Below are 27464 nucleotides of genomic sequence, written 5' to 3' on the forward strand. Positions count from 1 at the left end.
GCCTCCAGCATGTGTCTAAATGGTATGACACACAGAGGAAAAGATGCCCTGGTTTTTACACATATTCGCACTAATACAAGGCTGCACAGGCAGAGGAGCTCAAGGATGCCTCCGTGTACCACTCCCACCACGACACCTGAGGGCCATCCTCACATGCTGGTCACAGCTCCTCTGGACTCTCGGTTGCCATACTCCCTCCATGAGTACACTCTGGCAGAGAACCAGGAAGAAGGGCCACAGACCTGAGGTGCCACCACACAGTTGAGTTTCTGAAGGAGTTTCCTGAACCCTGAGAAGGAGCTACACTCAGGGAGACTGGTTGGACGGGACCTCAGGCAGTATCCTGTTTAATTTCCCTTTACAGAGAGGGAAACTGAGGCTCAGAGAAGATAAACAGCTTCTCTCAGTCACTGGGAGGCTGACTGCAGAGCCAGGACCAGAACCCCAGTGCTACATGGTGGCCTCTGTGCCCTTCTGAACTGGCACTCAACCCTAATACCTTGTGGGATAATATCCGGGTGGACAGAGGGAACTAAATCCACTGAAACAAACCTTCTAGCGCACATTCCCACCTCCCCCATGGGCCTCCATGGAGCCAGGAAATAGGAAGTTGCCCAGAAATCCCTCCCCTCTGTTCCTGGTGCTCACATCAGGCCTGGTCTTGACCCAGTTTAGAAGGGTGGGTGTTCTGGCCATCAAACTGACAGCTGGACTGGTCTGGGATTGCTGTGTGCCAATGGGGCCACCTGGGCATGAGGGCAAGGACTGTGGGCAGCTGTGCCCAGACTCCAGATGGTACAGGGAGCAGCCAAGCCAAGATGGAAGCTGGCAGAGGCAAGGCTCATGGAATGCCAAAATGCAGTGAGAAGCAGGCACTTGGCCCAGAAAGGCCTGGAGTCTTCAGGAGGAGACTGGCTGCCTGGGGAGAGGATGGTACCCAGTGGACCATGGGGCTCTAGCTTACCCATCCTGAAAGGTCTTCTCTGGACCCTGGTGGAAACAAGTCAAAAGTAGTCCCCACTCCCCAAGTCTGAGGAGTAGCAGGAAGCATTCTAGGTCTCTTAGGTTCAGCCAGGCAGCCCTGTGTTTCCTGTCAGCCACAGAGATTCAGACACAGAGTTTACCCCCCCCCCCTCAATGCCCTGCCCATCCCAGGCACTCCTGAGCCCCTGATCAAACCCTTAGGGGAGGTGGGCACAGCTGCTCCCTGCTCTCTGGCACTCTCCTAGGGAATGTTAGGTCCACCCATCCAACCCCAGTCTGGCTCAATTGTCAGCCTAGGCAGGAGGGCGCTGCTCTTTGGGCAGGAATATAATCCTGATCTTTACCCTCATGATCTGCTCCTATGCAACAAAGTCACCTTTCCAAACCAGCCGGGGCAGCCTCCAAAGGCCAGACTTGCCACACTTGCTTTTTCCCATTCCAGGCTTAGCAGCTGGCTTCTTCTCTGGCAGGTACCCTCACTACAGCCTGACTCCCAGGCTGGGAAGCAACCTGTCCTGTTATTCCCTCAGCCCTTATGATCTCCATCTCCATCTCCACCAGCACTGAACATCCTGTGGTCATATTACTTATGAGTTCTTTTTTTTTTTTTTTTTTTTTTTTCGGTATCAGGGATTGAACTCAGGGGCCCTCCACCACTGAGCCACATCCCCAGCCCTATTTTGTATTTTATTTGGAAACAGAGTCTCACTGAGTTGCTTGGCGCCTCGCTTTTGCTGAAGCTGGCTTTGAACCCACGATTCTCCTGCCTCAATCTTCCAAGCCACTGATGCTACTTATGATTACTAGCTGCCTCAGCCACTGTGCCTGGCTGCTACTTAGGATTTCTGGGTCCCCCATCCAGGAAGGTCTGTGTCCCCTGTGCCCAGGACAGGGCCTCGTATATAGTAAGTGTTCAATTTAGGCTTGTGACACAAATCCATTCATTAGAAAACATTAGTTAGCTGGGTGTGATGGTGCACACATGTAATCCCAGAGACTTGGGAGGCTGAGACAAGAGGATCACGTTTGAGGCCAGCCTCAACAATTTAGCAAGATTCTAAGCAACTTAATAAGATTCAAAATAAGAATGGCCTGGGGAAATAGCTCAGTGGTAAAATACCCCTGGGTGTAATCCCCATTACTGCCCCCCCCACCAAAACAAAACATTAGTTAATAATTAACTGAATGATCTTGGGCAATTCCCTTGCCTTGCCCGGGCCTCGGTTTTTCCAAACTATCTAGTGGATCTTGGTCTGCAATGTTTGTAATTCTTCAGGTTCCAAAGGGCCTGCATGGTGTGACCAGGAGGTCTAGGCAGGGTGGAAGTTGCTTGAACTGGCCCTGGAAAAAGAACCTTAAACCCTGCTTCAACTCAGCCTATTCTGTCATTTTGTTCCTCCTAAATCAGGTGCTGACCCATCTCTGGCCACCCCATGCCCCTCATGGCCTCAGACTCTATCTCAGGCCACTGGAGAAGACAGAGTTCCCAAGGATTCTGCCCTAATGGTGCTGAGGTGGAGGGTGGGGCCAGTGTGTGCCACGTTCCCTGACGGCAGTCCAGGGCTGTGGCAGGTCTTCTCAAGGTTGCCTGGTAACGGCTTTTGCATTCGGATGAAAAAAAATGTAGCAGCACCAGACAAGAGACCCAGGGCTGTGTGAGAGGGTAGGCGTCAGGATGGAGCTTGGGCCCAGGCCAGGGCAGGGACAGACAGAGTCAGCATCAATCCCATCTTGTCCCATTATATGATACTCATCGTGCTGGGGGTGGGGGTACCATTCAGGCCCAGTGGGTTTCACAGGGGATGGTCGACTTGGGGGGTAGGGGGAGCCGGCCCAGGCCTGCAGGGGGGTGCCCAGCCTGGCATCTGTCCCCGCCCATTCCCTTCTCCACACCTGCAGCTGGCGCCTTCCACCCTGTGAGCCACAGCCGGTGCCACCTCTCATTAGGTGATGATTTTACATTAATTACCTTAATTAAGCGGCGCTGAGTGCTAATGGCTTGAGAGGGGGGTGGCTGTTCCTAATTGCCCTTCCAGTCAGCCCAGAGCGAGGGGCCCAGGGTTTGGCAGAGCAGGAACAAATAGTTTCGGGAAGAAGGGGTGGAACCCAGCAGGGGGAGGAGAGGGTCCTCCCTCTCGGGGCCTGGCTCAGAGACCTGGACCTAAGTTCCCCGGAAGGGAGAACTGGAGGTTCTGCTCCAGGACCAGTATGGCTGGCTTCAGGCCCAGATCCAGGCGCATGCGGGACTTGGGATGGGTGGAAAGCAGGCTGGGAGAAGCCTGCTTCTAGATCAATCCTGATCCGCCAGATTCCTGTGGTACCCTTCTTGTGACTTCTCAGTCCCCTGCCTGATTGCCTCACTTGGACAAAGTGCTCTCTTCTACCTACTTCAGCCTCCAATGCCCAGGCCAGACGTCACCTCCTTTCTTCCTTCCTCCATCCCATCCTGGGCACTGTACTGCAAAGCACCCCCAACAAGCTCACAGTCCAGCTGGGGAGGGGGATGGCTGTGAATAGACCCATAGAAGGCAGAACAACAAGAGCTGGGATTATCCCCCATCCTAGCTTTGAAGATCTGGGGAGAAGATCCAGAAAAAGTGATAGAGGGGGTGTTAGGACTCTTCCAGGCAGAAGAACCAGCTTGTATAATTGGGGCTTGAGGGGTTGGGAAGGTTAGGCCCTGTCAGTCAGCTGCAAGCTCTTTGGTGTGAAGTGGGCATAGCCAACAAGAGAAGCAGTGGCAAGAGATGGCCCAGGGGACTGGCCCTGATTCAGAGGGGAGAGGCAGAGGGTGGGGGTGCAGAACTGATTTCATTGGAGAAAAATGACTGTGGTATAAGTTGGGGGGTAGTAGGAAGGAGAAATGGGCAGGTGACCAGGAAGGTGGTCACTGCATCACTGGCTAGGATGATGGGGGCTGGACCATATGACGGTTGTGGAGATGAAGGGAGAGAAGCAGGCAAATGTGAGAGTTGGGGGATGTCATGACAGAACCTGGGACGAGTTCATGGGACTAGAAGACGGCAAGGGAAGGGCCAAGGTGACCCTACGTTCATTGTACAGTTCCAGGGTGCCCTCCACATTGCACTATCTGGCTCCAGGTTTCTGACTTGGACAGAGTGGGGTGATGAGCCAGTTTGGGGAAACAAAAAGACAGACTTGGATTTATGGAGTTTGAGGAATCTGTGGGACATCTGTGAGGACCTTTGGGCTCAGGACTGGGGTTGGAGAGAGTCTTCATCCCAGCCAGGTATGGTGGTGCACCTCTGTCATCCCGGTGACTTAGGAGGCTGAGGCAGGAGTGTGGCAGCTTCAAGGCCAACCTCAGCAGCTTAGCAGGACCCTGTCTCAAAAGGGCTGGCAATGTAGCTAACCGGTAGAGCATCCCTGGGTTCACTCCCCATTACCACACAAAATAAATAAATATATTAATTAATTAGTTAGTTAATTAGTTAGTTAAAAAAAATAAGAGAGTCTTAATCCTGAGGGAGGAATGAGGAGGACCAGGAGGCTGGGGGCAAGTCTGGCTCTCCTGCCAGCTGTCACCTCTCTAATGGTGTGACCACATCAGTCTTTTCCACCTCTTTCCCACCTGGATGTAGAAGATCCCAGTAGCCAGCACAGGGCCTGGCCCAGAGGAGCTTCTCAGGGAAGACTTGATGAAGGAATGAATGGATGAATAAATAGGTAAATGAGGCTTCATGGCTCTCAGGTCCAGCCGAGCCCCTCTGCATTTTCTCCACTCACCACATAGATTCAGACGCAGAGTTCATGCTCATCCAATCCCCTTCCTATCCAAGGCTAGAGCCCCTGAGCAAATCCTTGGGGGAAGAGGATGGGCACCCTGCCCTTCCAACAACCCTCCCAGTGCACTGCAGGGTGAGAGCAGTATCCCTCTCCACTCCCTGGCACATAGAACAGAATCCAACCATTTTTTACACCCATCTTCCAGCTCTGGTTGTAGGTACTCCTCACACCATTGATACCCCTAGACATTTCCACTTCCTGCATAGCAGGTGCCTTTAATGGGGAAAGGTTAACATATCAGCCCCAACTTTGCCCTTGTCAGATCCAGGTCACTTACCTTGATCTCCACACCATAGCCAGGGTAGACAGAGATATAGTAGAAACAGTCCAGGCCGACATCAGAGGGTGAGCTGGGGGCTACAGGGGAGTCCAGAGAGCCCTCTGGGCCAGAGAAATTCCAGCTACAAGGGCCTGAAGGACAGGAGAAGAAGGGAGACTAAGCCCAGCTCTGGTGAAGTGGATCCAGCTAAGGCTGAACTCTAGATGTGTACATGTGTGTATGTGTCATGGAGCCCACCTCCAGGGATGTCTATTCCCCTGTTGAAAGAATGGGCCTGCCAAGGGGGCTGGGGTTGTAGCTCAACAGTAGAGCACTTGCCTAGCATGTGTGGGGCACTGGGTTCGATTCTCAGCACCACATATAAATAAAGAAAATAAAGGTTCACTAGAACTAAAAAAAAACCGGAACTGCCTTTTACTGAGCAAGTGGCTACTGTGTACAGTCTTATCTCAGTTTTCACCATGGCTCAGAGAGGTAGGTTTTCTTATTGCCATTTTATAATTGAGGCTCAGAGAGATTAAATAAAATTCCCAGGGGCATGTTGTAGTTGGTGGAATCAGGTTTTGAATCTACATGCCTCCTGCAGGCTGGACCTTGGTGCCAAAGGCCAGGGCAGGCTGGCACAGCGTCAGAGCCAGGCATTTAGGGGCCCCTCAGCTCCCCCCATTCCCACTGCCAGATCTGCAAGCCAGCAGGTAGCTGACCTGGTGGCTGGACGGTGGTGATGGTGGTGGTAATGATGGTGCTGGTGGTGGTGGTCTCCTCGTCATCCCCTGAAGCTGTGGAGGTGGTGATGGTTCCCTCCATCCCAAGCCCCATGGTCTGGGACATGATGTCTGGAGCCCATGGCCTGCCCATGTCTCCAGGACCCTCTTGAGTTGGAGTCCATGCTCTGGTGGGGGGTGTAGTACTGGGCCTCTCCCCTGGGCGTAGGGTGGGCACTGCCATGCTGGGCCCTGGAGGTAGAAGAGCTGTGATCCGAAGCACTGGGGCCTCTGACTCCAGGTTCCAAGGTCCCTCTCTGGATTGGGGCTGTGTGGGTGCTGCAACCATGGCCGGGGTGGGGCTGGTAAAGACTGGGCGGCTGTCCTGATTGGCCAGGCGGGGCAGGGGGCTTGGAGTGAAGGGTGTAGGTGGGTCAGGCTGAAAAGGCAGCGCTGGCCTCAGCTCCTCCTCGCCCGTCTCCAGCCCCTCTTGCAGGAATTCCTCCAACAGTGGGTGGTGGTTGAGCAGCTTCAGAGTGGGGGCCGTGGTTACAAAGTGGACACTTCGTTCTGGCTGCTCAGGTGTAGGGACCGCTGTCAGCTCCCCATCCATCTCCTTGATGCCTGTGGCTTGCCCTTCCCCCATGGTTGGGGCCTCAGAGGAGAGTCCTGAAATAATAATGGATGATCAGAGGTTCTCCTGCTACGCCACAGCGAGCAGCATCCTGCCCAACCCAGGCTATAGGAGATCCATCTCTCTTTTGACAGAGAGCCTTGGGAGTGTGCTCATTGTTGAGAATCATGGAGCTATAAAATTTTAGAGCTAGAAGCGAGATGATATCACATACTTCAAGGATGGCACATGAACTATCCTTTCTCCTCCAGCACCAGAGACAGACATTACTAATTGATTGTCACACTATTTCCCGCTGTTCTGATTCAGCCTCAGAATCCTTCTCAACACAGACTCCAGGCAGCCGTGACATGACAAATAAATATTTGCCATTTCCAATGTAGCTCAAAGGCCTGATTTTACTAATGAGGAGGTGGGCCAGAGAAAGGAAGTGACTTGCTCAAAGTCACATGACAGTTGAGGAACTCCATGAGAACTTCAGCAAGAGCACTATCTCCCACCACAGTGACTTTTTGGCCTGAGATTTGATAGTTTCTCAGTGAAACTATTGGTTATTAGTTTTCAGGAAATACTTCACATACTTGGGATTTTATTTTAGAATTTCTCATGCATGTATGACTTCTTTGTTAGGATCCCATGAAGTCCCATTTCTCTCATTTCTATAAAATCCTTTCTTTCTCCTTCTTTCCTGATTTTATCATCCTCCTAGAGCAGTAATAAGAGTAAAAAGGGAAGAGCCACGTGATGGAATTAGCCAGCATGACTTCAACTTATAGACCCATCTCTTGAAATCTTAGTTTTCTTTCTTTCTTTCTCTTTCTTTCTTTCTTTCTTTCTTTCTTTCTTTCTTTCTTTCTTTCTTTCTTTCTTTCTTTTTTGGTGCTGGGGATCAAACCTAGGGACTTGTGCATATAAGGCAAGCACTCTACCAACTGAGCTGTATCCCCAGCCCAAATCTTAGTTTTCTGACCTGTGAAGTGGGGTTTCTTTCTTAGGATTGACTGAGTTAATACTACTTCTCTTTCCCATTTGACATTTGTCACTGAATTCCCTTTTCTTTCTTATGACACTAGTCAGAATTCATCTAGGGCAGGATCTAAAAAAGATATAACTGGGCACAGTGGCACACACCTGTAATCCCAGCAGCTCAGGAGGCTGAGGGAGGAGGATCCAAGTTCAAAGCCAGCCTCAGCAAAAAAGAAAAAGGCGGGGGGGTGTGCACTAAGCAACTTAGTGAGACCCTGTCTCTAAATAAAATACAAAATAAGGCTGGAGATGTGGCTCAGTGGTCAAGTTCAATCCCTGGTACCCCCTAAATAAATAAAATAAAATAGGTATAGGGCTGGGCTTGTGGCTCAGTGGTAAAGCTCTTGCTTAGCTTGTGTGAGGCACTGAGTTCAATTCTCAGCACCATATATAAATAAATGAAAAAAATAAAGGTCCATCAACATATAAAAAGTTAAAATAAATAAATGAATAAATAAAGTAGGTATAGAATGGACATCTGGTATGTACCCCCACACCATTCATGGCAGACATTGTTGATCAATTTTGATTACTTCTTGTTGGGGCCAGAATCCTTTTCAATACAATATCAAGACAGCCACTACCAATCAGCTAGATAAATTCTTTGCTATCTCTGGTTAGAGGTGTAGATTGCTCTGCTATCGATTATGTTGATTTATTCAACCATATAATTGGAGAAATTATGCATATTCTGCTGTGGCCCACTATGTTCCCTAGATGCTTAACTACCAAGAAAATGTCAATGGGTGCTGGCTTCAGATTCAGCTCATACACAATTTTGCCTACTCTGAGAAGGTGGAGAGGAAATTCCTGATTCCTATAGTTTTCAAAATGGCTGCTTAAGGAAAGGAAGTACAGCTAGGGTGAGATAACAGAGTTTGCAAGGAGAAGGTCGGTTCCTCTGCACGTCTGGTGGTGGGGCTGTCATTCCACAGGCTCACACCCACCCCGTGGATTGGCAGGCATGAGGAAGTACCAGATGGCCTACATTCTGTTCAGGAGACCATAGCAGCTCTGATGTGTCAGACGAATGGGAGGAGGGAGAAAATTGGGGTGGGGAAGGCAGGTATAGATTGGCATGCTCTCCATTACTCTGGGTCAGAGGGGGCCTGGGCAACCCAAAACCTTGAGACACTGGAAAAAAACTTCTATCTCCTGAGATGCCCACTAAAGTAGACCATCTGTGCCCTGGCTTTCCATGCCAGGCACTGATATCACATTGTCCAAACTAGATGCCCAGCCAGGCTCATACCCCCAGAGCAGATGGTCCAACAGTGCCCTGTGTCTTTCATCAGAATCAGTGAAGGAGGGGCCAGGCAGTCCCTGCCACGTGCCAGGAAAGGGCTACTCCCTTTGCCCATCCCCCCCAGATGTCATTTGGTCTTTGCCAGGTGAGCAGAAGCTTAGCACAACTTGGGGAGAGGAACCTTTCCATCACATAACGTGGTGCTATCTGGAACTGTACCTTGCTCACAGGTCCCTTTCTGGGACTGTCCAACTAGAGATGTGACCCATGGCTCCAAGAGTGGGTCCCTGAGGGGATCTTCATCAGGAGAGGGAAAGCACAGAGATCCTCTGACTGGCGAAGTGACCAGAGCGGGCACAGCTCTCCTGCCAGCAGCCAGGTGGGTGCCGGGCAATGGAGCGGAGCTAATGGGTACCTCCCGTCACTGTCGATTGCGCTGATTGTGTTATCTAGGGAGACTGAGCACTTGGTTAAGTGGGACCGAGATAGCATATCAAACGAGCAAATTGATTCCAAAATCAGCTGCCACTTGGTCCCTGGCAGGCACCACCCACTGTCAGAAAGGGTAAGATAATCTCTGGGAGATAAACTATTTCTCAGGGGAGGGCATTGCCTCTCACCCTGGTTGGCTGTCAGAGGCCTGAGGCCCTGGGCCATGCCCTGGGTCCAGGGTTATGATCAGGAGGTCAGGTGCTTCTGTCTGCCTGGCTGACTGAGCTCAGGGTTAGAGGGGCTGACTGTGATACAGGGACCTGAAGAAGGAGGTGCTGGGGCCTGGATGCCCAGCCTCATCAGGTTTGTGTTATTTAATCAACACTAACCCTTGAGATGGAACTCAAGAATTCTTCCTGCTTTACAAAGAACCTGAGTCCTGGTGCAGTGAGATGAGGACTTGCTCAAAGCCTCTCAGTGCTGGAGCCAAGAATTCAACCTGCATCATGAACATCAAAGCTCCAAGTCTCTGCACACACCAGCCTGCCTCCTGGGAAGAAAAGCCCGGAGCTACTCAGCAGAGAACATTCTAGCCAGTTGAGGAAATCAAGACCCACAAAAAGGAATGGATTTGTTCAAGGTCTCCTTTAGCTTAGAAAGAGAACTGGGGCCAGGGCTTCTGGCAACTGGGACTTGGGTTGAGGCTGAACCAGGTCCTTAGGAAGCCTTCTGGCTGGGACCCACGGAGCCCCCATACCATGCCCAAAGCGTATCTGAACCTGAAACCCAAACTAGAGCCCCAATACTGCTCCACAGAGCTGGGACACAGATCTAGGTTCGAGAATCAGCTCAGCTACTTTAAACAAGTCACCTCTCAGTCTTTGCTTTTCTAAATACTCTAAATAGCATTGTCTTGAGGACCCAGGGACAAACCACCTCAGGACAACTCCAACAGGGTAACAGGGAGATAGACCTCTAAAGAAGGGAGGAGCTGAACTCCAAGGGGATAATTTCCCTGTTGAGTGACAATGAATGTGACCCTGTACATGTTCTCCATAAGACAAAGAAAACCCTGTACCATCCATGTAAAGCTCAGACACCTCAAGGTCCTGTATGTCTATGGGGGACACAGCCATGGCCCATGACAATATAGACTCCCATAATCCCCACATGATGGGTCCACTCGGTGCCAGGACACAGGGACCTACTCTGAAATCTCACTGGCCTCCCCTCTGGCAGGAGTAGGGGCTGCATCCTCCAAGCGGGCTGGGTCGGGGAAATACCCCTTCACTCCCTCATCGCCCCCCTTTTGTCCCCCACTGCGGAGGAGGCCCCGAAGCTTCCTGGCAGCCCCCAGCCCTGGCATTGCCCTGCCACCGCCTGGGCCCTCCCCCTGCATTAGCTCTTAAGCTATGCAAATAGACATCCGAGGGAGCCCTGTTTAAAGTATTTAGACGAAATGAAAAAAGGCTTTCATCGGCACTAATGAGCCATTCAGGATGCCTCCCCGGTGGATTCTCTCCCGCTCCCGCCTCCCAGCCCTGGCTGCATCCCCCCTGCGGTCCCTCTTGGGATTGGAGGCCCCGCCCCCAGCCTAAGCCCGGGCCTCCCAGGGAGGGCTGCTTCCCCAGCCGACCTCCTCATCAGGGCCCAGTTGGGTGAGGGTACCAATGAGGGCCCGTGTGCCCCGCCCCCGGAGATCTGGGTCCACCCTGGGGCTCAGCTTTTGTTTAGAGGAAGCCATAGGACCGGGGCCTGTTCTACATTCAGCTAGGTAGGTGTTGTGGTCTCTGGTAGCTGTGTAAAATGAGGTTTCAGAGAGGCCCAGGAGCCTGCCCAGGATCACCCGTCTGGGTGATGGAGTTGGAGTCATTATGCAGTGTCCCTCCCTGGGGGACCTGCTGTCCCAGACAATGGTATTGCCTCAGAACTATCCCCAAGTGCTATCGCTTCTGCAGATTTTTATGTACCAGACAGCTAGAAAGCCTGGATTCCAATCCCAAATCTCTGCCTCCTTAACTGTGTGACCTGAGCGAAGGGTTGCCCACCTGAACCTCCATTTGCTCATCTGTTGAGTGAAACACAGTGGATTTGGTAAGGGCTCAGTTGACAGGCCTGAGCTTCCACCTGCCAGGCTCCACCCATTTTCTGCAAGGGTGCACAGGGCAGGAGAAGAAGCAGGCAGGTGTTCCCCCTCTGGGGCTGCACCCCAGAGGCAGGAACAGAGGCCAGTAGAGAAAGAGGCCCCAAAGTTCTGGGATGAGTTCAGGTGTGACATGATCTGCACTTTATGGGGCAGGGGAATGACCGCATGGGATACACGGGTAGCTGAGGGATATGGTGGGCAGGGAGCCCACTTCTTTGGTTCCGGAGGTTAAGCTGGCCCAGCATTGGGAGAATGAGAATTTAATGGGATCCATTTATTATCCCATAAAAATTAATGAGTTTATTCTGGAGGTTTCTTGGCCCCTTTCAAGTTTTAATAGGGGATTAGTGAGGGCCTGGCCCCTGCAGACCCCTATTATCCCAGGGCCTGAGAGAGGGAAGGGGCTCTGGGCATGAGAATGCCTGGGCACCCCCCCCGCACCCCATCCACAGTCTGATCTTTACAGTGACAATTCCACTGGGGCCCTCCTGTACTGAGGGGCCCCAGCTAGGGCTGGCAGGGCCACAAAGTACCCCTGAGGTCTGAGGTCTAGTTCTAGTTCCAGAGGCTTCTGAGTCCATGTTCTACTGAAATAATCCACAATGTTTAGCATCTGAACTAGGTTTGCTATTTCAGATAGGTCTGACTTCTATTGACAGGAAAGGCAAAATAACTCCCATACTACAAGAGGGGAAACTGAGGCCCGGAGTTGGGGGTGTGGCTTCTCCAAGGTCACCTTGGCTATGGTAGAGCCTCCTGTGGTCTGGAGTCAAACAGCTGGTACTGGTGACAGCTGCTCTCCACTTCTCCAGGGCTCACTGTGTGCTGAGCATACTCTCAACACCCTGGTATATAATTTCTCAATCTCCTCTCACTCTAGGGAGATTCATGCCATTATCCCAAGAGATGAAGACATGGGGGCCCAGAATAATTAAGCAACTTGTCCAAGGTCACACAGCTAATGAGTGGCAGAGCCTAAGACTAGAACCACAGCTCAGCTCTGTCCATTGCTCCCACTGGTTTTCAGCTGCAGCCCTGGATCTCCTATCTCACCAGCCTGGATGCCAGTGTCCTATGGCATTCATGCAAGGAGTTCTTCAGCTTGTGGTGATGGGGATGGAGTCCTGAAAGTCCTGGAGGGGCAATTGTTGGGATGGGCACAGCTTTACACCCAAAGGGATCTTCTCATTACCAGGATGAGTGAATTCCCCCTCGCCCATTTGTTCAAATGATTCCATCCTTGTCCCGAGCTTTCTCTACTCCATTGTCTCTTCAAACCATCCCCATTTTTCGAAGGTCCAGCTCTTGTCCCCGCTCTGGGGAGCCATCTCTGCCTGACCTCCTCTAACCCCTTGGGGGCTCTTTCTGGTGGGCCCTCAGTACATCTGTGGCTTCCTCATGGGCGAGGATCCAGCATTAGGCATCTCTCTTCCCATATCACTATACACAAAGGATGACCCCTGGTTGCCAAACTCATCGAAGGGTGACCTCAGGGCGCACAGTTTCCAAGCCCAGGTTCTACACACTCGAAAGTTTCCCCAAAGCTCCTGGCTCTTGACCAGAGGCATGTCCTGCAGGGAAATGAGCAACCAGCCATTGTCAGTGCCCCAGCACAGCCCCTGTTGGCAATTGATGAGGAGTATCTGCTGGAATAGGCTGGAAGGTACCCCCACCCCAGACTCCCCTCTCTTCCCCTGCTGCTCACCATTCTCATCACACCCTCTCACCACCTTCTTTCCTGGTCAACCCCTGGCAGTTCCATCATGTCTCAATTGCAATTATGAATGGGGGCACCTCCTCTTGGCCAGGCTTCAGTCAGGAAAGATTTCTGAAACCTGAGCCCTGGTTGCCTCTGTGTACTACTCATTCCTTCCCATTTATCCTGGAGGAAGCTGAGTCCAGAGGGTTTTCCCAGGTTACACAGCAAACTTGGGCCAAGGCTGGGACTCGTGTTGTTGGAGCAAGGAAGGAACCTGGCCCAAGCAGAGCACTGAAGAGCAAGTCCTCCACTGTTTCCCATCTGTAGGCATATCTCCAGGGACAGAGAGCTCACCGTCCCCCAAGTGGTCAGGGACAGCTACCTCTCCTACCATTCTGGATTGGGGTCTGAGGAAATCCTGGCCTTCAGCCTCTCCAGAGTTGGGGTCTTATTGCAGATGGAGGGAGTATGGGTGGAGGTAATGGGCACCAACCAGAGGGCAAGCCACCCCATCCTGGTCCTGTTCCTAATGGACTGGGTCCTTCTACACAAGTCACTGGGACTTCATATCAGTAAAATGGAGAAAGTTTCTAAGAGTCCTGCCTGCTCTCACATTCCAGGATCCAGTGAGCCACCAAGAGCTTTGTGAATAAAAATACTGAGCCATGTGCAGTGGCACAGCCTGTAATCCCAGCAGATCTGGAGGCTGAAACAGGAGGATCATGTTTTCAAAGCCAGCCTCAGCAAAAGCGAGGTGCTAAGCAACTCAGTGAGACCCTGTCTCTAAAGAAAATACAAAAATTGGGTTGGAGATGTTGCTCAGTGGTTGAGTGCCCCTGAGTTCAATCGCCAGTACCAACCTCCCTGCCGCCACCCCTCCCCCCAAAAAAGAAAAAAGAGTTAAGATGGGATTTCTTCTCTCCTCCTTTTGGGTCTGGAGTGGCCAAGGTTGGGCAGGGAAAGGTAAGGAGGAGCCCTAGGATTTCTTCAGGTTTTTCCATGAAGGCCTCTGAGAGTTGGGCCTGTCATTCACTCACGCCTGGGTGAAGATTAGGGTTGTCTGGATGCTGGTGCTTGCTTCCCAGCCTTTGCTGAGCTGGTGTTCCTCGAGTTGAACGTTTGATGGACAATTTTGGGAGCTCAGGCACAGCCAGTTTAAGAGGACTTAGATTTCATGGACAGAAGATATTCATGAGCATTTGCCCTCATGTGCCCTGGCCCAGAATGGGTGTGTATGTTCCATGGGAACACCTGCTGTGCTCTACGGACAAGTCCCTTCCTCACTATCTGCTCAACAGCAGAGGGCAGGGTATCTGTACAGCCACCCCCACCCCCAGGGGCTCCTGGGACAGTCTCAGAGGTGGTGTCCAACCTTGGGGCCAGGCCAGGGTCCTCCTATTTACAGAGCGCCCCCTAGGGGCCAGGCCTGTACTTCCTAAACAGTTGTATTCCACCCAGGGTGGCTGCCCTTTGTGTTTGGAATCAATATTTTACACCTGGAGAGACCGAGGCTAGTCCACTTGGAGAGAAAGAGTAGCAATCAAGGTTTGAGCTGGGTCTGTCTCACGGCCTGGGATCAAAACTCCTGCATTGGTTGCTGCTTCATGCAAGCATGCGTGTTCACGTGTATGAGAATGGGGTTGTTTGTGTGTCTCTGAGCACAGGCATGTGTGTGTGCAAGTCCAAACACACACATCAGCTTCAGAGCATTGCCATTTGTCCTTGCTCATGGATGCCATACTCCAGAACCTTAAGTCCAGAAAGGTCCTAGCTTCTTGAATGGGTTGTATTTCTCTCCACAGTGGCTGTCATGTTCCCTCCTTGTCAGTCTGTCACCTTCTGGGAACCTAACCTGACCCTTCCCAGGGCCATCTGTTCTGGACAGCCTTGCAGGCTTCTGAGTAGGTAGTGGGAGGGGGCCATTGTTCTGGGCTGCCATTGGACCAGTCCTCTTTACCCTACTGTCACCTCTCTCCTGTGAGGCTCTGACCAGGAGCCCAGGGTAGAGGGAGCTCCCAGCTAACTGCCACATTCTCCGCTTTCCAATTTAAAATCTAATATGGTCTCGCCACTGCAGAGCTGGGGGCTGGAGAGGTGATTAATGAGGCCTCTGCTACAGCGTCACCTGCTGCGCTCTGCACCTTCCCCTGCGGCCCTGTGTTCTCCCCTCCTGTCTGTCTGCTGGCCCTGGGGACCTAGAGGTCCTAGCTCTGCCTGCCCACTGTTCCTGGGGCTGGGCAGGTGACATAGGAACTGGGGCCTGGAGTAGGTTTAAGAGAGAGGCAGGGGCAGGCCTGGGAGGTAGGGGCCAGAGAGTTGGCTCTATCCACCCTGCCCAGGGCTGACAGGAAGGGGTGGGAGGAACAGTAGGGTCTCCTTGGCATCACACCCCTCACCAGTCTGATCTACTGCGGCTGCAGCAGGGGTCTAGGTAGGCATAGAGGTGGGTGCTGGGCTTTCTTTTCTCACTATAGGGGCTTCTATCTATCAGCTTCCTCTGTCCATCTGCTGCTATCCCCAGACCACAGCCTGCCTGCTATGTTGGGAGGAAGCAGAAGAATAATTTGAAAGTAGAGGTATGGAGGGAGTGGGCAGAGGGAGATGGCCATGAGCTGGGTGCTCAGGTCACATTTTTCCTTGGCACCAGCAGCTTCCACCAGCAGGTCAGCAGCAAAGACTGTATTCCTCTGAATGGTGCACCTTGAAAATGTCAGTTGCAAGGAGGAGAGCTGCAGAGGCAGGAACTGCATTCTCTGGGGGGCTGTCAGCAGGGCCAGTTCAGCCCAGCCCAGTGGTGAAGTTGGGAAACAGGGGTTGATATAGGGAGGAATGGACATCGGCTTCATCTTCTGCCCCTGCCTAGGACAACCCCTCCTAACCAGTGGACCCAGCAAGACAGGGTCATATTGCTGAGGGCCATTACCAAGTAGGTATGACGCATCGAAATTTCCTTGCCAAGCGTACCCCATGCTGCTTAGAGGACATTTGATGGAACATTGCATGCATGCTTTAATAAGGTGACCTTGCTCAAGGACCAAGGCGGATTCGGGTTTAGAGCTGATCAGGTTTGAGGAAGTAACCGGCTCCTTGAGTTTAAGGCGTTGCCAGTTTAAGATAATGGGTTTTAGGGAAGTTGGAAGTTGAAGATTATTGCTGGGATTAGGGTGTTCCTGCTGCTTGTTCCCGTTGAGTTCTCGTGAGATTAAAATGGGATTTGGAGAGAGCCTCTGGGAGTAGGTGGTTGGTGCGGGAGACAGCAGAACGCGTTTGCCCCTGGACCTGTGTGGAGGTGGTGTGAGAGCTGGAATAAAGAATTGCTGTTTGAACCTACAAAGCTGTGAGTGCCTCGTGATTCTGGTGCCAAGCCGAGACATTGGCTTTGGCATTTTGGTGGCCCGTACGCGGGACGTCTGAAATTTGGAGGTGAGTAAAATCGCTCCCCCCTGAGGGAAGGCGAGAGAATGGGTGACCATTTCAAAAAACAATGTGTTCTTGTTTTGATTTATTTCATTTTTGTTTCAAGCTGCCTATCCCTAGAAATTTCTCAGGCAAACTGGGAAAAATGGTTGGCTCAAGGTTTGAAGTTTGTTAGCCCCGAGAAAGAGAAAATTGATACAGTGAATTTTTATTCAGTTTTTGTTTCATTCAGTTGTGGTTTTGTTTTGTGTTATCTTATTGGATTGCGTTATCTTTATAGAAGATTAGAAATTATTAAAAAAGAAGCCGAAAAAGTGTTAAGTAAATTGTTAGAGATTCAGACCATGGAGGAAGACATTTTAGGTCAAGCAAAAGAGAAGGTCTCTCAAGCTAGTCAGAGAAAGGGAGAAAATTTAAAGGAAAAGGGGTTATTAGAAAAAAGGCCACAACAAGAGGCTGTCACTAACTCCGTTTTACCAGAGGGTGTAATTCAACCAACAGCCCCACCGATGGAGACAGCTGAGTGGCCCTCAAACCCCGTAGTTGATAGATGGGATCCTGAGACAGGACCTCAAAGATTAGCATGCCCTGTATTTGAACAGGCAGGAGGGCGGCGAATTCACCGTATTTTAGAATTTAACACAGTAAAGCAGTTAAAGGAGGCTGTAACAACCTATGGTCCTCAAGCCCCCTTCACGGTAAGCATGGTGGAGTCCATTACTAACTTGGACATGACGCCAGCAGATTGGGCTAGCATGTGTAAATCTGTGCTAAATGGAGGACAATATTTGTTATGGAAGGTTGCCAATGAGGAATTTTGCATGGAGACAGCTAGGCGAAATGCAGCAGCCGGTTACCCTCAAAGAAGTCTTGAAATGTTATTAGGAAAGGGACCTTATGAGGGTCAGCGGCAACAAATGGAATATGATCCTGCTGTATATGTACAGATTGCTGCAGACGCAGTTAGGGCATGGAAGACTTTACAAGGACATGGAGATTTACAAGGTCAGCTATCTAAGGTAATACAGAGACCTAATGAACCTTACGCTGACTTTGTAGATAGGCTTATTCAAACGGCTGCCAAAATTTTTGGTGACACAGAACAAGCAATGCCATTAATAAAACAACTGGCTTATGACCAAGCAAATCGTTGCTGCAGAGAGGTTATTAGACCATGGAGACATGAAGATTTAAACACATATATTAAATTATGTAGAGATGTTAATGAACAAGGGCAAGTCTTGGCAGCTGCAGTACAACAGGCTTTAGATGCCAGGCTAGAAACATGCTATAATTGTGAACAAACAGGACATTTTAAAAGGAGTTGCCCCATAAGAGGAGGGTTTAACAAAACTAGAAATCAAAGGAATAGAATACCGGGTATTTGCCCACGATGCCGTAAAGGGAGACATTGGGCTAATGAATGCCGTTCTCAAACCACCATAGAAGGTACTCCCTTATCAAAAAATGGACAAGGATCAGGTATTTACCCACGATATCGTGGAGAAAGGCACCAGGCTTCATTGCCAAAAAACGGACCGGGGGGCCCAATGCTCCGGGGCCCACAACCACAAATATACGGGGCAGTGGAGGAACCCAGCAACCCCATCAGGGTGGTGCCCAGGACACATTGTCCATTAAATCCCTCATCAGGCAAACCCGAGGGAGCGCAGGGTTGGACATCTGCGCCTCTGCCAGAGCAGTATTAACTCCAGAGATGGGAGTTCAAATTATTCCTACAGGAGTAAAAGGACCTCTTCCCCAAGGAACAGTAGGCTTTTTGTTGGGACGTAGTTCATCTACATTAAAAGGACTTATGATAAGTCCTGGGGTAATTGATCCCGATTATGTAGGTGAAATAAAAATTATAGCTAGTTCTCCAGGAGGTATATCAGTAATTTCACCTGGAGATAGAATAGCACAGTTGTTAATACTACCCAGCCTACATAATAAGTTCTCTAGTCTTAATGTAGAAAGAGGTTCCAAGGGATTAGGCTCCACAGGTGTAGATTGGGCTATGTTGTCTTTAAATTTAGATTCTCGCCCAATGTTAAAACTAAATATTCAGGGTCGTGACTTTAATGGACTGCTGGACACAGGTGCTGACCTTAGCATCATATCTCTTCAAGAATGGCCAAAACATTGGCCATTACAACAAGCCACTCAAACGCTTCGAGGCCTAGGAGTGGCGACTAATCCCCATAGAAGTGCTATGGTATTAGATTGGAAGGATCCTGAAGGATGTGAAGGAACTATACAGCCATATGTTTTGGATCACCTTCCTATTAATTTATGGGGACGAGATGTCCTAGATCAACTAGGTTTGATGTTAACAAATAACATCAATCCTAATGTGCCCACTACTAGGGCTAGACAAGGTATCAGGAAAGAAAAAAGATTAGGAAAACAAGAACAAGGTATAGCAGCGCCAATTCAAATAGATCAAGGAACAGACAGACATGGGTTGGATTTTCAGAAAGGGCCACTGAGACAATCAAAATTACTTGGAAATCAGAAAGACCAGTGTGGGTTCCTCAGTGGCCCCTGACTAAAGAAAAGATACAAGTAGCCCATGATCTGGTCAAACAACAATTAGCGGAAGGACATTTACAACCTTCCGTATCTCCCCATAATACTCCCATTTTTGTTATCAAAAAGAAATCGGGTAAATGGAGATTATTACAAGATTTAAGAGCAATTAATAATGAAATGGTCATTATGGGACCTGCTCAATCAGGGATTCCTCAATTGTCTGCTTTACCAAAAACGTGGCATGTTTTAGCTATAGACATTAAAGATTGCTTTTTTTCGATTCCAATTCATGCCGAGGATAGTCCACGTTTTGCATTTACTATCCCTGCATTAAATCATGAAGGTCCTGATGAGAGATATGAATGGAAAGTACTCCCTCAAGGAATGGCTAACAGTCCAACTATGTGTCAAATATATGTTAATAAAGCAATCCAGCCACTTAGAAATCAAAATCCTGAACTAAAAATATTTCACTATATGGATGATGTATTATTGGCACATAAAGATAAAAACACATTGCTGGAATGTTATGCCACACTTACAAACTTGTTAAAAAATTATAATCTAGAGATAGGAATAGACAAAGTACAATTAAATTTTCCAATTAATTATTTAGGAGTTCTATTATCCTCAACCATGGTCCGTCCACCTAAAATTCAAATACGAGTAGATCAACTCAAATCACTTAATGACTTTCAAAAGTTGTTGGGAGATATAAATTGGATAAGGCCTTATCTAGGCATACCAACAGGAGAGTTGGGACCTTTATTTGATATTCTAAAAGGTCCATCAGATCCAAATTCACCCCGAATGTTAACTCCTAAAGCTAGAAAGGCATTAAAAATTATTGAGACATATATGGAAAATATGCATTTAGATAGAATTGATATAAGTTTGCCTTTATTATTTATTGTACTACCAACAAGAAATATTCCTACAGGAGTATTTTGGCAGGAAGGTCCATTATTGTGGATACATTTATCTTATTCTCCTAACACTATTCTTACTAGGTATCCTGAGGCTGTAGGACAATTAATACTCAAAGGTATAAGAGCAGCAAAGACAGTGTTTGGAATTTCTCCCAATAAAATTATTACTCCATATACTATGGAGCAAATTGATGAGTTAGCTAATGAATTAAATACTTGGGCAATAATCATGTGTAAATCGAATGTTTCATTTGATAATCATTTACCATCTAATCCTTTGTTGTCTTTTTGGTCTAAGCATCCTGTAGTTTTTCCTAAAATGACAAGAAAAACACCTATCATGAATGCTCCAAATATATTCACTGATGGGTCTAATAATGGTACAGCTGCAGTAGTTACCCCTGATCAAACTTTTACATTTTTAGTTCCCAAACAGTCAGCTCAAAAGGTAGAGCTTAATGCAGTTCTACAAGCTTTTATGATGTTCAAAGATTCTGTATTTAATTTATTCTCTGATAGCCAGTATGTAGTTAATGCTATAATATCCCTTGAAGATGCTGGTAGGATTTCCCCTTCCTCTACTGTTTTCTCTTTGTTTTCCACTATACAAAGTCTAATCTGGGATAGAAAAGATCCATTCTTCATAGGACATATCAGGGCACATACAGGATTGCCTGGAGCCCTTAGTTTGGGCAATGATTTAGCAGATAAAACTACACATGATATACATATTTTTTCTACTGTAGAAGAAGCTACAAATTTTCATAAAAGGTTTCATGTTAACGCTAATACTTTACAAAAGCGTTTTAAAATAACTAAGGAACAAGCCAGGCATATAATAAAACAATGTCAAAATTGTGTGACCTTTTTACCACAAGTTAATCTTGGAGTCAATCCTAGAGGACTGATACCTAACCATATTTGGCAGATGGACGTCACACACTTGCCAGAATTTGGAAAATTAAAATATTTACATGTTACAGTTGATACTTCTTCCGGATTTTTGATGGGCTCCCTTCATGCTGGAGAAAAAACTAAAGATGTTATAGCTCATTGCTTACAAAATTTTGCCACTGTGGGTGTTCCTAAACAGTTAAAAACTGATAACGGTCCTGGTTATACGTCTAAATCTTTTAAACAATTTTGCTCATCATTTGGTATTACTCATATAACAGGAATCCCATACAATCCACAGGGACAAGGCATAGTTGAAAGAGCTCATCAAACTATTAAAACGTACCTATTAAAGCAAAAAGAGGGAATTGGAAAGGGGTATATATCCCCCAAAGATAAACTTAAAATAACCCTTTTTACTCTAAACTTTCTAAACTTGGATTCATCAGGACTTAGTGCTGCAGAAAGACATATGTATCCAAAAAATGTACATAAGCCTAAGGTACTTTGGAAAGATATTCTAACAGGACAATGGAAAGGTCCCGACCCAGTTATTGTCTGGAGTCGGGGTTCCGTTTGTGTGTTCCCACAGGGAGAACAGCAGCCGATTTGGATTCCAGAGAGGTTAACCAAAACAATTTCTACAGAAAAAGAAGATGATTTGACTGAAATCCATAACAGCTGAAATCCAGAGCGCCAGCTTGGCTATTCTTACATCTGCGACAGTGATTAACCACGGTGCCTTTTTTCAATATCTATTTTATTATTGCATTTTTCCCACATTGTAAAGTTCTATTTTATTTTTGAGCTCATACAAACCTAGGTTAATGTTTTTCTGATCAGTTTTGTTTTTTGACTGTTTTTTATTTTTTGACTGTGGAGTTTTTAAACATTGCAATGGAGATTTTACCTAGGTAAAGCTACAAGGCCGTTATTATTGTCTTATATGTTGTATGTTATGTGTGCCCTGTTTTGTGTTGCATGTCAGTATGTGTATATGTCCATATTTTTATATGAGGAGCGCTCATGAAAAAATGGATCCGAATTTTTTTATTCACGTGATTTAAGTGGTTTAATTTAAATTAGTTAAACAGCTGTTAATGATTGCTTTCAAAGGTGATTAACAGATCTGTTTGCTTACTATTGTTTTTAAAGGTGATTAACAGATCTGTTTGTTTACTTTCACTTTTCCTTTTCATCATATTTAATAATTCTGTTCAGGATAATGTCTCTTTAACATCATTGCCAGAATTCCCATCTCCATCCCGGTGCCGGTGAAGACAAAGAAAACCAAACTACAGCTTCTATGATAGCTACCACAGGAAACTGTATAAACTGATGCATCAATGAATATAACTCAACAAGTAATGCTCAATCAAGGACTTGATTTACTTTGGGAGGAAATGGACATATTGATAGACTCCTCCGATTTGAACTGCCTGCAGAACCTGACTGGACTATTTATCAGTTGCATGCATTGTGAACTATCGTCTGGTGCAGTGAATGGTGGTAATGCTGGCATATTTTTGCTGATGGTGTCACCAGTGATGCAATTTCCTTGCCAGCGCACCCCATGTTAATTGTGGTAATGCTGGCATCTTTGCTGATGGTGTCGCCAGTGATGCAATTTTTCCAAAGGAGCCGTCAATTGGCTTGGTGTCGTGGCATTTCTGTATCTTCCTCCCTTCTACTAGTGATGGTCTAAAATTTGGGGGCCAACAGAGGTGAGGCAAGAACCTCACCCCCCCACTGGCACCAAGGTTAAATTTGGGGGCCAACAGAGGTGAGGCAAGAACCTCACCCCCCCACTGGTGCTTAGGCCTATCCACAAGCATGGCTGAATGCTGGACCGGTAGTCAGCGACGGGTTGATCTGATTGCAGTGGATTCAACCTAAGACAGGGGACTGACGCCTAGAGGTCAGTTCATCCGATGACGGGTAAGAACCATATGTTGAATTGGACAACCTACCAGGCACGGTCCTAAGCCGCATTGCTTGTTGTTTAATTAATCAGAAGGGGGGAGATGCTGAGGGCCATTACCAAGTAGGTATGACGCATCGAAATTTCCTTGCCAAGCGTACCCCATGCTGCTTAGAGGACATTTGATGGAACATTGCATGCATGCTTTAATAAGGTGACCTTGCTCAAGGACCAAGGCGGATTCGGGTTTAGAGCTGATCAGGTTTGAGGAAGTAACCGGCTCCTTGAGTTTAAGGCGTTGCCAGTTTAAGATAATGGGTTTTAGGGAAGTTGGAAGTTGAAGATTATTGCTGGGATTAGGGTGTTCCTGCTGCTTGTTCCCGTTGAGTTCTCGTGAGATTAAAATGGGATTTGGAGAGAGCCTCTGGGAGTAGGTGGTTGGTGCGGGAGACAGCAGAACGCGTTTGCCCCTGGACCTGTGTGGAGGTGGTGTGAGAGCTGGAATAAAGAATTGCTGTTTGAACCTACAAAGCTGTGAGTGCCTCGTGATTCTGGTGCCAAGCCGAGACATTGGCTTTGGCATCATATAGTGCCAGGGGTGAACAGCTGGTACCTTCCTGGGTTGCAGACCAGCATCTCTGGGATGCTACCTTCTCCTGGTCCCTACCAGGATGTTGAAAATCCAACTCTATTGAGGCTATTCCTGGCATACTTGTCCACCTCTGAGCTGAATCACCAGGCTGGTGGTCCTAAAATTGCATGGCTTTTGGATCAGGTGAAGGGACTTATATTATATATGAGAACCAAATTCACCTCCCTTATCTTGTCACCTGTGTCCTCTGGCTGCTTTTGTATGATGCATCAGGAAACAAATTTGGGGAGCTTGGCAGGGGATGTAGGGGTCCTGAGCTCAGAACCCTAGGTTAATCTGGTCCTTAATGCTGAGGTGGGCTCTGGCCTCTCCCTACCCTAGAAGTCATTAGGGTGTCTGTTCTTAGCTATGGAAGCTAAGGAGTCTGGCAAGGCCTTATCAGGGCTCTGGCTCCAGAGTGAAAGTAGTCTACCACTGATGGACTATGTAGCTTTGAGCTTGTCCTTTCCTCTCTGGGTAATGTCTGGTGGTTTGTCATATAGTACTTGGTTCCTTATCTTTTTTTTTTTGGTAGTGGGGATTGAACCCCAGGGCACTCCACCACTGAGCTATATCCCCAGCCCTTTTGATTTTGAGACAGGGCTGGCCTAAGTTGCCAAGGCTGGTCTTGGACTTGTGATCTTCCTGCCTCAACTTCCTAAGTAGCTGAGATTACAGGCTTGAGCCACTTACTTGGCTGGTTGCTGACTTTTTAGTGAGTCTTTGGCGGGGTGGGACAGAGTTGCAGCCTCACCCTTATAGTTGCCCAGCCTCGGGGCTGATGGAGCCTCCTGGTGAGCAGGTGGAGGAGCCTTGGCAGGGTTGGGGACTATGATCTTTGGACTTGCCACTTTCCTTCTGTATGCATTAGAGTTCATCTCCTCACCTTTATGCATTGGTCAGTATTTGCTGAGCATTGTGTGTGCATGCCGATGTGAGTGTATATGTGTGCAAGTGTGTGTGTTTGAGTGTGTGCATATGAGTATGCATATGCTTATGTGCATGGGAGCACATTCATGTGTTCATATATGTGGGTATGTGGCATATTTATGCGTACCCATGTGCATGAATATGGGGTCAGGGGGTAGGTGTGAGAAGAGGACCCAGGGAGTTCTAAAATTCTGAGTATCTGCTCTGTGCCAGGCTCTGGGCCACTATTCACCTGCACTCTTTGATAAATCCTCCTGGCCCACAGGTAAGGAAGCCTGGTCAGAGAACAGACTTTATCTGTGGGAGGTGGTTTAGCTGGGCCTGGGAAGCAGAAGCTAGGACATCCCTGCTCTGCTAAGCTCAAGAGACAGACAGAAGGACAGATGAAGGAACAAAAGGCCTCTGAGAAGCCAAGGCAGCCTGAGCCTAGAGGCAGACACCCCTCCAAGGGAAGCTGGGCTGCCTCCCTCTTTAGTGTTTTTGGTTGACTCTTGGACTGCTCTGCTCTACCTTCTCCCAGCTCATGCAAGTTTCCAGAAAAGCAAGGATAGTGAAGAGGGTGGGACCCAGGAGACCCAGGGAATCTAGAGGGTAATGAGTTTTAATGGCAACCTTTTGGCAGAGTCAGGCTGCAGAAGGTGCCTGAAAACCCCTCTGGGAAGTACAAGGGCAGAATCAGAGGTCCTTGGATGTGTAACTCCCTCAGGGTGTGCTTCCCTCCTATTCCTGACACTTTGAGACCCTCCCTATCCCCTCAACTACTGGGGAGACCCAGGAGCTGCAGCCTTACTTTCAAATAGCCTCCAAATAGGGAGGAGTCACTGGAAGCCTGGGCTCTGCCCTTGGGGATGTGGCAGGGTGAGGGGCGTGGTGCAGAGTGAGGGCAGCCTGGGACCTTCTCCCAGCCCCAGGCAGGTGGGATGGAACCCAACCTGCCATTGGTGTGGACTAGCCTAGGCTTCCTTTGTATCCATGACCTTTGGGACTGAGAGAAGGGGCCTCATCTGCCCAGCACCGCAGCCTGGGAAGCTCTTCAGGCTTGGCCTGTCCCTCTACTTGCCCAGCAAGCTTGAGTGGGGGAGGAGAGGGGTGCAGAGCTGCTAAAAATAGCAGCAGCAGCTCCAGCTCCAAGTCTCCTTGAGGGGTCAGTGGAGCCTAAGATTAGGGAGAAAGAGAGTAGAGTGGGCTGCAGAGAGTGGAGAGAGACCAGCCAGAGCTGGGGCCTGCTGGGCCTACACCTAGGCCACTGTCCTATGGTTCGAGACAGAGGGCACAGACACTCAGGGATAGGTGGGCAAGTGAGGCAGAGGTGCATATATCTGCACATCTGAGGCTCCTCTCCAGAACTCCAGGAACACTAAATGGATTCAGTTGTCAGGCCCCAACTCCTCAGGCCTCTCCCTTGCCCCAGTCTTGCTTTGACCTCTAGGACTTCACTGAGCTGGGGATGTGGACACCTCTAGTTGAGGGATGTAAACCCTCTCCCCCTGTCCCCTGCTCTCGTTTCTGCTGCTTGAGGTCTAAGGCAGGGAAGGATCAGGGTCACTAGAGACAGCATTGGGGATACAGATATAGCAGCAACCAGGCTTAGGGCACCAACCAAGAGTTAGGGCCTCAGGAACACAACCCCAATTTAAGCAACAGGCTTTTTCTAGCCTGATTTGCAAGTAGAGAGGGATACAAGAAAGGTAAGTGGACCCCGTAAGTCAGGACTAGGGCTCTGCCACAAGATGGGCCCTGAATGGGCAGTAGGGGGAGAGGGAAAAGGGAATCTGGGTAAGTAAATGTGTGAATAGCCTCTCTTGGTGAGCCTTGCTTGGTCCCACCTTCAACCCTTGCCTGGAGATGCCATCCTCAAGGTGTGATTTTATCTCCTCAAGTTTCTTTAACCAGCCACAAAGTAGGACCCCATGACAGGAGGAGGACTGCCAGCTGCTGGACCAGATGCTTCAAATCCTCAGCACATCTCCTTGCTGGATATATGTTTGTTTGTTTGCAGTGCTAGGGATTGAATCCAGCGTCTTGTGCATGACAGGCAAGTGCTGGACCACTGAGCTATATCTCCATCCCTCCCTGCTGAATGTAAATGATGTCTAAGACAATCAGAGGAGTGCCCGGGCAAAGGCCCTTAGAAGCACCCTGAACCCAACCTTTGTCCCTCTGTATTACTAGTCATGCCTTTTTGGTCTGTCCAAATCAGGTTGATGCTCATCCACCACTGGTCTGAGCAGTCCACCCCTGGACTCCTGGGGCATCTGATCCAGCTCCTACTGTGACTATGGAGCTTCTGGTCTCTTCCCAGCCTCCACCCGCTCTGACTTCCTTTGATCCTGCTGCTGCCCATGAAAGAGGTGGAATAGGGACAGGCACTCTAGATTCCCAAGGAAACTGAGGCCTAGGGAGGTAACAAGACTTGCCTAAGTTTACCCAGACAGCAAGAGCCAGTACTGGGTTTAAACCCTGGGGTCCTGGCTCTCTGACCAACACTCCGCTGTTTGTGTTCTTCCTTTGGGTTTGCCTCCTCTTCCCTGAGGCACAGCTTGGCTTGCCATAGTGCTTGATACCCTCCTTCCAAGCTCTCCCTCCCAGGCTTTGGGACTCCCTAGGCACTTGCTAGCTGGTGGGATCCGGGCCAGACACTCAGCAGGTGGCTGCTTGGGGGACAAAGGAGCTAGTGCTCAGCTGCAGAGCTGGGAGAGGGGGAGGGAGCAGCCGGGAGAAGCTGTGGGGTGTGTGTGTGTGTGTGTGTGTGTGTGGAGGAATCTGGGCTACAAGGGGCAGGGTTGACTTTGGTGCCTTCCACAGGGAACCTGGGAACACAGAGGAGGAAACCAACATGCAAATTAGATGGGGACGGTGGAGCTCAGTGGTCCAGGCACTTTTCAATGCAAAAGTTCTGTCCTCCCAGCCTGATGACCAGTTAGAGGGAGGGGCCTGAGGGTAGAGAGAAGAGCCTGTGGTGGAGGGAGGAGTGGGAGGAGGGGTGCAAAGGGGCATGAGCTGAGATTGATGCCAGGGTTTCAAGATTCCCGCTGAGCCCTTGGGGACTACATGATGTGGGTAGAGACCCACTGCTTGGATTCTGCAGCCCATTTGGCTTGGTGGCAGGAGGGACCCTGCATCAGCTCTACCTTGTTGAGTTAGGGGGACACTCAGACATAGCAGAGATGGGAAGAGTTGTGATGGAGTGTACTGTTATGGCCAGTCTCAGGGACCTCATAGGCTTGCTGGGTCCTCACAGGACCAAACTGT

At 49.1% G+C, this 27464-nt stretch overlaps 1 protein-coding gene across 4 annotated transcripts in view; it reads right to left on the reverse strand.

Moving 5' to 3' along the window:
• Nucleotides 1–27464, reverse strand: part of Sez6 (seizure related 6 homolog) — a 52787-nt gene that overhangs the window by 18295 nt on the left and 7028 nt on the right. For all 4 annotated transcript variants that reach the window (XM_013359834.4, XM_021728106.3, XM_013359833.4 and 1 more), the window contains exons 2-3: nt 5776–6444; nt 5069–5202 (exon numbers count right to left, since the gene is read on the reverse strand). In XM_013359834.4, coding sequence (XP_013215288.3) covers nt 5069–5202; nt 5776–6444 — 803 coding nt within the window. The remainder of the gene's footprint in view (nt 1–5068; nt 5203–5775; nt 6445–27464) is intronic.

The sequence above is a fragment of the Ictidomys tridecemlineatus genome, chromosome 3 (assembly GCF_052094955.1).
Source record: "Ictidomys tridecemlineatus isolate mIctTri1 chromosome 3, mIctTri1.hap1, whole genome shotgun sequence".
Lineage (NCBI taxonomy): Eukaryota > Metazoa > Chordata > Mammalia > Rodentia > Sciuridae > Ictidomys > Ictidomys tridecemlineatus.